The sequence below is a fragment of the Oncorhynchus masou genome, chromosome 20, assembly GCF_036934945.1.
Source record: "Oncorhynchus masou masou isolate Uvic2021 chromosome 20, UVic_Omas_1.1, whole genome shotgun sequence".
NCBI classification, from domain to species: Eukaryota; Metazoa; Chordata; class Actinopteri; order Salmoniformes; family Salmonidae; genus Oncorhynchus; species Oncorhynchus masou.
The window spans coordinates 18222716-18234756 of NC_088231.1; the positions used below are offsets into that span (position 1 = coordinate 18222716).

The 12041-nt window shown below is 43.0% G+C and overlaps 1 protein-coding gene across 5 annotated transcripts in view; it reads left to right on the top strand.

Moving 5' to 3' along the window:
• Positions 1-12041, top strand: part of mtap (methylthioadenosine phosphorylase) — a 34257-nt gene that overhangs the window by 10469 nt on the left and 11747 nt on the right. For 3 of the 5 annotated variants that reach the window (XM_064926635.1, XM_064926630.1, XM_064926633.1), the window contains 3 exons: positions 5201-5287; positions 8146-8204; positions 8755-8922. In XM_064926635.1, the coding sequence (XP_064782707.1) occupies positions 5201-5287; positions 8146-8204; positions 8755-8922 (314 nt within the window). Of the gene's footprint in view, positions 1-4690; positions 4821-4986; positions 5011-5200; positions 5288-8145; positions 8205-8754; positions 8923-12041 lie in introns of those variants that run through there. The other 2 variants (XM_064926631.1, XM_064926634.1) reach the window with 2 other exon arrangements.

Here is a 12041-nt window from a genome sequence, read left to right on the forward strand (position 1 = left end):
TAGCAGCCATATTTAGTACTAACTGAAGTTTATTTAGTGCTTTATCCGGATAGGCGGAAAGTAGAGCATTGCAGTAGTCTAACCTGGAAGTGACAAAAGCATGGATTCATTTTTCTGCATCATTTTTGGACAGAAAGTTTCTGATTTTTGCAACGTTACGTAGATGGAAAAAAGCTGTCCTTGAAACAGTCTTGGTATGTTCTTCAAAAGAGAGATCGGGGTCCAGAGTAACGCTGAGGTCCTTCAGTTTTATTTGAGACGACTGTACAACCATTAAGATTAATTGTCAGACTCAACAGAAGATCTCTTTCTTTCTTGGGACCTAGAACAAGCATCTCTGAGTTTAAAAGTAGAAAGTTTGCAGCCATCCACTTCCTTATGTCTGAAACACAGTTTTGTACGGCGCAGCGCGGCTCGGAACATACCGGACCAATTTTTCTCTCCGTGTCCCTGGATTTCAACTGCTAACTCTGGACATTCATACCTGGATCTCACAGCTAGCTAGCTGCTATCTGTGTGACTATCGGCTTTCGTCGATTCCGGAGCAAACATCAATTATTCCGGAGCTAGCCAGCTGAAGAGTTCCATCAATCACTCCTGGACTACAATTACCTATCCGGACCCGTTTTACTGCCTACGCGGAGCCCCACCGGGCCTTCACACCTGGACTGCCGACGTTATCTACCCGAAGGAGTTATCCGGCTGGCTCCTCCGTCGCGACGTTACCTGAACGCCCATCTGCGGCCTGCTAACCGTTAGCTGTCTTATCGGCTGCTATCTGAATAGACAATCGGACAATTTATTTATTTATTATTATTATTATTATTATTATTATTATTTTCTTCTTGGGCCTCTATAACTATATCTATTGTTTTTTTGTTTGTTGTTGTTGTGTGATTTGGATTAATCCCCTCTACCACACGGAACCCCACTAATCTACTGACGGAATGCAAGAGGTGGCTAATAACAGACCTCCATCCTATGCTACCGTTGGCCTGGCTAGCTGTCTAAATCGCCGTGACCACCAACCAACCTCTCCACTCACTGGACCCTTCTGATCACTCGACTAAGCATGCCTCTCCTTAATGTCAATATGCCTTGTCCATTGCTGTTCTGGTTAGTGTTTATTGGCTTATTTCACTGTAGAGCCTCTAGTCCTGCTCACTATACCTTATCCAACCTATTAGTTCCACCACCCACACATGCAAAGACATCTTCTGGTTTCAATGATGTTTCTCGAGACAATATCTCTCTCTTCATCACTCAATACCTAGGTTTACCTCCACTGTATTCACATCCTACCATACCTTTGTCTGTACATTATACCTTGATGCTATTTTATCGCCCCCAGAAACCTCCTTTTACTCTCTGTTCTAGACGACCAATTCTTATTGCTTTTAGCCGCACCCTTATTCTACTCCTCCTGTGTTCCTCTGGCGGTGTAGAGGTGAATCCAGGCCCTACAGTGCCTAGCTCCACTCCTATTCCCCAGGCGCTCTCTTTTGACGACTTCTGTAACCGTAATAGCCTTGGTTTCATGCATGTTAACATTAGAAGCCTCCTCCCTAAGTTTGTTCTATTCACTGCTTTAGCACACGCTGCCAACCCGGATGTTCTAGCTGTGTCTGAATCCTGGCTTAGGAAGACCACCAAAAATTCTGAAATTTTAATTCCAAACTACAACATTTTCAGACAAGATAGAACTGCCAAAGGGGGCGGTGTTGCAATCTACTGCAAAGATAGCCTGCAGAGTTCTGTCCTACTATCCAGGTCTGTACCCAAACAATTTGAACTTCTACTTTTAAAAATCCACCTCTCTAAAAACAAGTCTCTCACCGTTGCCGCCTGCTATAGACCACCCTCTGCCCCTGGCTGTGCTCTGGACACCATATGTGAACTGATTGCCCCCCATCTAACTTCAGAGCTCGTGCTGCTAGGCGACCTAAACTGGAACATGCTTAACACCCCAGCCATCCTACAATCTAAACTTAATGCCCTCAATCTCACACAAATTATCAATGAACCTACCAGGTACCTCCCCAAAGCCTTAAACACGGGCACCCTCATAGATATCATCCTAACCAATTTGCCCTCTAAATACACCTCTGCTGTCTTCAACCAAGATCTCAGCGATCACTGCCTCACACCTCCTCCCAGCTGCCCACTGCACTGAAGATAGGAAACACTGTCACCACTGATAAATCCAACCATAATTGAGAATTTCAATAAGCATTTTTCTACGGCTGGCCATGCTTTCCACCTGGCTACTCCTACCCCGGTCAACAGCACTGCACCCCCCACAGCAACTCGCCCAAGCCTTCCCCATTTCTCCTTCTCCCAAATCTGTTCAGCTGATGTTCTGAAAGAGCTGCAAAATCTGACCCCTACAAATCAGCCAGGCTAGACAATTTGGACCCTTTCATCCTAAAATTATCTGCCGAAATTGTTGCCACCCCTATTACTAGCCTGTTCAACCTCTCTTTTGTGTCGTCTGAGATTCCCGAAGATTAGAAAGCAGTTGCGGTCATCCCCCTCTTCAAAGGGGGGGACACTCTTGACCCAAACTGCTACAGACCTATATCTATCCTACCATGCCTTTCTAAAGTCTTCGAAAGCCAAGTCAACATACAGATTACCGACCATCTCGAATCTCACCATACCTTCTCTGCTATGCAATCTGGTTTCAGAGCTTGTCATGGGTGCACCTCAGCCACGCTCAAGGTCCTAAACGATATCTTAACCGCCATCGATAAGAAACATTACTGTGCAGCCGTATTCATTGATCTGGCCAAGGCTTTTGACTCTGTCAATCACCACATCCTTATCGGCAGACTCGACAGCCTTGGTTTCTCAAATGATTGCCTCGCCTGGTTCACCAACTACTTCTCTGATAGAGTTCAGTGTGTCAAATCGGAGGGTCTGCTGTCCGGACCTCTGGCAGTCTCTATGGGGGTGCCACAGGGTTCAATTCTTGGACCGACTCTCTTCTCTGTATACATCAATGAGGTCGCTCTTGCTGCTGGTGAGTCTCTGATCCACCTCTACGCAGACGACACCATTCTGTATACTTCTGGCCCTTCTTTGGACACTGTGTTAACAACCCTCCAGGCAAGCTTCAATGCCATACAACTCTCCTTTCATGGCCTCCAATTGCTCTTAAATACAAGTAAAACTAAATGCATGCTCTTCAACCGATTGCTACCTGCACCTACCCGCTTGTCCAACATCACTACTCTGGCGGCTCTGACTTAGAATACGTGGACAACTACAAATACTTAGGTGTCTGGTTAGACTGTAAACTCTCCTTCCAGACCCATATCAAACATCTCCAATCCAAAGTTAAATCTAGAATTAGCTTCCTATTTCGCAACAAAGCATCCTTCACTCATGCTGCCAAATATACCCTTGTAAAACTGACCATCCTACCAATCCTCGACTTTGGCGATGTCATTTACAAAATAGCCTCCAATACCCTACTCAACAAATTGGATGCAGTCTATCACAGTGCAGTCCGTTTTGTCACCAAAGCCCCATATACTACCCACCATTGCGACCTGTATGCTCTCGTTGGCTGGCCCTCGCTTCATACTCGTCGCCAAACCCACTGGCTCCATGTCATCCCTGCTAGGTAAAGTCCCCCCTTATCTCAGCTCGCTGGTCACCATAGCATCTCCCACCTGTAGCACACGCTCCAGCAGGTATATCTCTAGTCACCCCCAAAACCAATTCTTTCTTTGGCCACATCTCCTTCCAGTTCTTTGCTGCCAATGACTGGAACGAGCTACAAAAATCTCTGAAACTGGAAACACTTATCTCTCTCACTCGCTTAAGCACCAACTGTCAGAGCAGCTCACAGATTACTGCACCTGTACATAGCCCACCTATAATTTAGTCCAAACAACTTCCTCTTTCCCTACTGTATTTAATTTATTTATTTATTTTGCTCCTTTGCACCCCATTATTTTTATTTCTACTTTGCACAATCTTCCATTGCAAATCTACCATTCCATCGTTTTACTTGCTATATTGTATTTACTTTGCCACCATGGCCTTTTTTTGCCTTTACCTCCCTTATCTCACCTCATTTGCTCACATCGTATATAGACTTGTTTATACTGTATTTTTGACTGTATGTTTGTTTTACTCCATGTGTAACTCTGTGTCGTTGTATGTGTCGAACTGCTTTGCTTTATCTTGGCCAGGTCGCAATTGTAAATGAGAACTTGTTCTCAACTTGCCTACCTGGTTAAATAAAGGTGGGGAAAAAAATACAAAATAATAATAATAATATTTAAACCACTGTTCCCCGGTCGCGGATGACGTGGATGTTGATTAATGCACCTCTCTGATTTAGAGGGGTTGGGTTAAATTCAGTTGAATGCGTTCAGTTGTTTAACCAACTAGGTATCCCGCTTTCCCTTCCACATAATGAATCCATTTCTGTGCTTCCAAATAAAAAAAAACAACCGTGGGGGAGTGCGGATGATTTCAACACAGCGCCCCCTCACAGTCATCTAGTGTTTATATAAATAATTGGCGTTAATTTAAGAATTGCCCCAATGGTACAAATAAAGTTTGTTTGATGGATAAATTATAATGTATCTCAAAGTCTACAATCCATAACAAATTAGCCTCTAAAAGTTTCCCGACATTGTTTGAGTGAGATTATTGTTCTGAGACGAGAGTCCACGTACTGTACAAGTCATCGTATGACATTGGAGGAAGTGAAGGCAGCAGTTGCAAGATATAGTAATTTAGCCAGCTTATCTCAGATATATTTTTTTATCAGAGAAGATATGTCAGCAAGCATGCAAATTAAGGTAATAACGTTCTCTTGTTGAAATGTTTGACTTCTCGTGACAAACTGACCAATGCATTATGCACTAGCTATAATGTTACAATTCTACAGCGACACACGTGTCACATTATGCTAATATTAGCTAACCAGGATATAGCTAGTTCGCTAGCTAGCTATAGCTACACGGACAACGTTAAATTCAAATGTCTCAAGTATGAACATTACAGCTAGCTAACATCATGCTAGTAGGCATCCGCTAGCAGTCAAACTGTATCACGTATTTTACCACAGATAGCTACTGTAGAATGGTCATTGACATTACTCCACTTCGATGCACCTACCTAGCTATTAATTTATGTGACATGTCAAGAGTGTGACTAATGACATGTATATTCTTGCTAGATTGGAATCATTGGAGGCTCTGGCCTTGATGACCCAGACATATTGGAGGGAAGGACCGAGAAATATGTAGACACACCTTATGGAAAGGTAAGTTAAAATTCTAAATATTCTATGTGGTAGGCAGGCTGTCTCTGCTATGAACAAACAATCATGTGCAGCTTTGAGTGATGCACGATATCGACATCTCCGCCATTTTCTGGTTGCTAAAATTCAAATAGTTCTCCTAATTTCAGTGTGACAAAACTAGCATGTATAGTGTTGAATCATTGTACCATCCAAACCGCTGTGAAATATATTTTCCATAACCAAAAATATTTTATTTTCAGCTGTTTTGAAACTGGTGTACAACACCGAAGTAAAATACTCAAACTAAATTTAAACTCGAAGCATAGAAATGGCACACACAGAACAGATGTACCGCTTCTTAGACTTGCTTTCAATGAGAATGACGGATCCATTTATATGTGAATTTGGTTCGGTACCACAAAAATTACATATTGCAGCTTTAAAATGACAAGTGCCACCAATATTAGTCCTGAATGTGGCAATGCTTTCCATTGTGTACAGCATAGCCATTACTAACCTAATATTGGACGAAAGGAGCCTAACATTACTCCATAGGCCAAGGACTTTGTGTCAGGGTTCCCCAACTGGCAGGCTGAATTTAGCCCTCGGGTGTAATGTTAGGCTCTGAGCAACAACAAAAAAGTTTTGAAATTATGTTGTTATCAAATATATATTTTTTGGGCTTCTTGCGGTCAATTTGCTGTTTACAAATGATTTGTACTTAAAGGGAAAGGTGATGCCTAGTCAGTTGCACAACTGAATGCATTTAACCGAAATGTCTTTCTCATTTAACCCAACCTCTCTGAATCGGACGTCCACTTCATTGGCGCCCAGGGAAATTTTTGTTGTTTGGGGTTAACTGCCTTGCTCAAGGGCAGAACGGCAGATCTTTCAACCTTGCTGGCTTGGGATTTCAAACAACAACCTTTCGGTTACTGGTCCAACGCTCTTAACCGCTAGGCTACCTGCCGCGGTTATGTTCCGGCCCCCTGGCCATCCGCTAAAGAACTAGATCAATGGTCCCTGACATACATGTTCTGTTTAAAGGGCAAATTAGTTCTGGAAGCAAAAACCGCTAAATGCGGAATCTACATGTGAGCCAAGGAAAGCCCCCCAGCCAAACCCTTCCCTATCCCGGACGGCGCTGGGCCAACTGTGTGCCGCCCATGGGGCACAGCTGGCTTTGACACAGCCTGGGATTGCACCCCAGGCTGTAGTGGTGGTTAAAACAGTCTACAGTAAGTGTATGTTTTCCATCTGTGAAATAATTTGATGTGATATGAAAGCAGAGGGGTTTATGTTCCTGTAACCGTACCGCAATTGAGCCCCCCGAGTCTTAGATTGCTGTGCCACTCGGGAGGCTCAATTGTGGTATGGTTCTAGAAACCTAAATCCCTCTATTTGCATGTCACAAGAAAATATACACTTACTGTTTTAACACAGTTGCAGCAGACAGTATTTTTCAGTGACGACACATTTGTGGTGTCTGTCTTCCGTTTACACAGGTGTTTGGAGACACCGATAGTTAATTAGCACTCTGTCTTCTGTCTGTTTTCAGTAAACATGGAAATATGGCCGTGTGGGAACACTATAAAGTTGTGTATCAATTTAACCTTTAGTTTTATGCTTCCAAAACCGTACCGCAAAGCGATGCGTGTTAATTTTCAGACCGAGCGTAGTGGCTCTTAACAAAACTCCCCTCTACAGACGACGCCTTCGTCCAATTATTCTTATGTGTAATGGAACCGCGTCATTACACATAAGTCATTGGCTATCTAGTGTGTGTAAGCCTAACTGTTAAGGAAGTGTAGTTTGTCAACTGGAGACACACACAGTGTGTTGATATTGTGCAAAACTTATACAAAATGTGTAGTTTTTTTATTTGAAAGATTTTTCTTGGTGTTATGAAAGATAAGGGGAATATCGGGATAGGTTTCAAAACCAGTTTGAAAGTGATGTTTATTGACTTTTCTAAACGTTAAAACACAGCGACTGTAGTTCACATGGAGCCAAATGTGGACAAATGTAACCGAGAAGGGTTTTCCAGAGCTACATGGCCACGTACATTTACATAAAGCAAAATGTCCCTTGTCTCACGATTGTTGAATAAAATTATATTTGATTTTACTCTGCCGATTGTCCATGGAGTTGGTCCTTCAGCTGGTCAAACTTTTTGACAAAATATCCACTGGAAAGTATTCTTAAACAGACTTCAAAACGGGGGTCTCAGAGAATGTGTGACAATCAAGATGTTTGCTCATGCATGTGATGCATGTATGTTAACCAAAGTCTTGCAGGTGTTTACATGGTTTTGCGCATGTGTCAGGGGATCGAAATTTCAACGGCAGTAGCCAGGTATCACATTTTGACCAGCTGAAGGACCAACCGCACAGATAACCGGTAGGATTATGGAAAATATATTTCACAGGGGTTTAGATGCTACAATGATTCTCTACACTATACATTGCTTGTTTTGCCACAAACTAAAATTAGGCAAATTATTAGAATTTTAGCAACCAGGAAAGGGCGGCGTGATTCCCGCGTAGTGCATCTTTAAACTTAGAATTGTTTACTTGACTTTTATACACCTATAAATTGACTCCTTAAAATAATTTAGTCTGTCAAGTTTGCCACCGGCGTGCTGCTGTAGGGAAGTAAAGCAGAAGTCGAATCCATCACTTCCGTTGATTGGCTGTGTCCATAGCAACATTTTGAGAATGAGGTGGATACCAATAATTTGTATAACAGTCTGGTTTATTAGGCAACACCAATCTCTGCATTCCAGTGTAATGCCAATATTTTTTTACCAACTGAAAACTGTGCCTTTTAGATTCTACCTAATAACATCTCTTCTCTTTCCCCCCTGACAACCCAACCAGCCTTCAGATGCCCTTATAATGGGGAAGATCAAAAATGTTGAATGTGTGCTCCTTGCAAGGTAAGCAGTGGAATGAATTGGAGAATCTCAATTGCATTCTCTTTGCGTCCTCTCTCCTCACCTCCTTCTCAAACCCCATTGGAGGAGGATGATGCGAGGAGAGAGGACACGAGGAGTATGCAATTGAGATTCACCCGTGGAGAGATCCTAGGTGTACTGAACCAGATGAACTCCACCTTTGTTTCTTATGAATTTGTGCCATCTAGTGGCTGTGTTGCAATTTTAAAACATATTCTCTTCTCCAACACCCTATAGGCTAAACATTCCCCCAATACCAAATCCACCACTAGCCCTCTATAGTTAACTTATGTAGATGTCTAATAATCAGATAGGTATACTTAGAATGATTTTGTACTTTAAAAAAAAACAAACAGCTTGCCCTTTTTAGAAGTGGAGTTTGTAAACGTATTGCTTAGCCTACACATACAAATCCTTTCAGAGATACAGAAGTTTCTAGGGGAGTAGGTGCTATAGGAGTCAATTTAGAGATTCATTTTCAGCCTTTGGTAAACACTGAACTATTCACACTCCACATTATACTGGTCCCTAGGCATGGGAGACAGCACACCATCATGCCAACTGACGTCAACTACCAGGCTAACATCTGGGCGTTGCGAGAGGAGGGCTGCACACATCTCCTGGTCACCACGGCCTGTGGTTCCCTCCGGGAAGAGATCCAACCAGGAGACATCGTCATCATCGACCAGTTCATAGACAGGTGAGGGCCAGAGTTTCCTAGGCCTGGAGTCCAGGACTCACCGAAGGTAGAATCCAGGCTTGAAATGAGAATGAAAGCAGTCTGTTGGACATGGTGGTTGCCAGTGGTTAGTTCAGTTGTTCTTGTCTATTGAGTGAGTCCAAATCCAATGCTTCCCTGGTATATGTACTGTTATGTACACTGAACAAAAATACAAACGCAACATCTAAAGTGTTGGTTTCATGGGCTGAAATAAAAAATCTCATTGTCCCTACGCAACAAAAACGTATTCCTCTCAGATTTTGTCCACAAATTTGGTTACATCCCCATTCTCCTTAGCCAAAGATAATTGCAGGAATGTCCACTGGTGCTGTTGCCAGAGAATCGAATGGTAATTTCTCTACCATAAGCTGCCTCCATCTTCGTTTTAGAGAACTTGGCAGTACGTCCAACCAGCCTCACAAATGCAGACCACATGTAACCACGCCAGCCCAGGCTGGGCCTGGCTGCCAAGTGGGTGGGCCTATGCCCTCCAAGGCCCACTCATGGCTGCACCCTGCCCAGTCATGTGAAATCCATAGATTAAGGCCTAATGCATTTATTTCAATTGACTGATTCCCTTATATGAACTGTAACTCAGTAAAATCTTTGAAATTGTTGCATGTTGCGTTTATATTTTTGTTCAGTATAGATATGGAGTAAAAGTCAAACGTAGCCTATCTGTAAATGCTATAAATTGAAAGTGTAGATATTGTTTAGGTTTCTACCTACTTGATGGAGTATAAATTGAACGGTACATGTGTCATGGCAAAACAGAATGTTTGTAAAGCCATGGGGGTAGAATTACAGTCGGAATGACAAGTCATCAAGAGAGAATCTCAGTTATTTGAAGAATTATTCCCAAGTCACTATCTCTGAAATGGTCCGATATGGCTCAGACAAGGATTTCTTCATCTCTCAAACATCTTTCTCCTGTTTTAAGTTCAGACAGTGCGACATCTATCTCAACTGATAACATTTAAAAGAACTTGCAAGTTGTCCATTATTTTCCCTTCCAAACAGTGACTGATGCTGAGTGTGTGTACAGTATTCCAGCCTGGGGCAAGGCAACAACACAGGCCATGGTGTCAAACAGAAACAGACGGTGGCATCCAGGCTCACATTACTCATCTCTGAAGGCCACGTTCTCTGACTGGGATTTCTGATAGTCAACGACTCAACTATCATCCCACGTTCATCTGTTTCATTTCCTTATTCCATAAAAGAACCAATAAGAGAAGGAAAGGGATTGTGTGTCATGATTGGTGGATAGGCGATGCTCTGAAACGGACTCTGCACTGAGGGCCCGGGACTTGGCGTAGTACAGCTGCCACGTGTGTCACGTTGTGGCTAGAGCTGCGTCCTGAGAGGAAACCAACACTTGTTTTATTTTTTAAAGAACTGACAGGACTTATAGGGTTTTAAGGGCTGCTGGTTTGAAATGGGGGTTTCTGGGGTTTTTTGTTCAATATGTGGTTTTCTAGTTTCTTGTGAAGGAGGAGGACAGTGAGGTTTTGAACGAACTGAGACTTAGGATCTGATGAGGTTGTTCTGTTGACTGGCTGTTTGATACCTTTTTGTAGGAAGTGCTTGTATTACCTGAAGCGTTGTGGAATGTGCTTAGGGCGTGAATTGTGACATACCGAAAGTTCAGTGGGTCTATCCTCCATGTCGTAAGCTGTTTCTAAGGTTCGACTGTGTTTCAGTGAAAGCGATGAACTCAAGAGAAATAGGCCTAGGTGGAAGGTTGCATCACAAATTGATCTCATTTGAATAAGGATGCAGTGAGGGAATCACGGGCAGTAAAACCATCATGAATGTTCAGTTTTGAATGTTATCACCTTTGTGTCAGTCTATGGGAATACATTTCAGTAACAGGTCGTTTTAATACTTCAGCGTGAGTCATGTTTCCCACGGTTAGGATAGACCTCTGGACGGCCTTCAGTTGAGCAGCATTGTTTAGTCAACTGTGGCCAGATATATCACTTCAGCTCTAGGCCCGGAGAGGCAACAGCAGGGTCCCAACAGTCAGCGAAGCAGATTAGCATCTTGTTACTGTACGTACGTAGGCCTGCACCACACCTAGGAATCAACACACCATTCACAAGTGTCTCCTCTCTGGCCGTTCTCACTTTCATTAATAATGAAACAGAAATTAGACGCAGCATGTTCTCAGTAAGTTTGTCAGTAATCTCTGTTGGATGATTCCCAGTTGAAAAATTCCCTCTGTGCTTGTTCCCTCTGTGCTTGTTCCCTCCTGGTTCAAGGGAAGCTCCAACCACGATTTCAGAACTCTTATCTGGAAATGTTGCTGCCCTAAACACATGTGATGGCCATCAGTTGTAGCACTGATAAAACGTGCTGAATTTCAAGTTGTCTGGTGTCCCATTTTCTCTACTAGTAATAGACTAGACTATTCATTCTGGTGCACAAGCATTCATTGTTTTGATTGGATGGTATTTTTAGGACGATTATCCAATGTGTTTGCCTTAGCAAAGAAATACTGAATAAATGTAAGAAATAATGCATGCTCACCTATTTTACCCCCCCCCCCCCATCTCTAGATTCCAAGTTACCACACACAACTCTACCCATTATTCTATCAGAATGGAACATAACTCCTCTCATTGTCCTGAGGGTGCGTTGCTGCATTGAATTGAATTGTCAGTAGAATTCTATGCAATGGACCTTAAATTGAGAATGTGTTCATGAGGCAGTCCTGTTGATTTGAGAGTGCAGTGCACACAAACAGCTTTGTCTCCAAGCGCTGTCCGTTGTCCAGTAAGTCAAAACGTAGTGCCTTGAATGAGAAGTAACTGATCATTCCTGCACCCCTCCCTCGGGATTGCCACCTGACATTGACTCCACATCCTCTGTGCCTGACATTGACTCCACATCCTCTGCCGCTCTCAGAGAGACTATTCGTCATCACCTCCAATCCACCCATATGTGTTGTCTATTGATAGCCTACTGTTACAACAAGCAGGGGCAGTCTCTGTTGGGTAGAATGGGGAACTAACATGTGAGGACTTGTTCAGTCTTGTCCCGCTGCGAAGCATGTGACCCATCAGCATATTTCTGGAAGGGTTTACTTGATGATT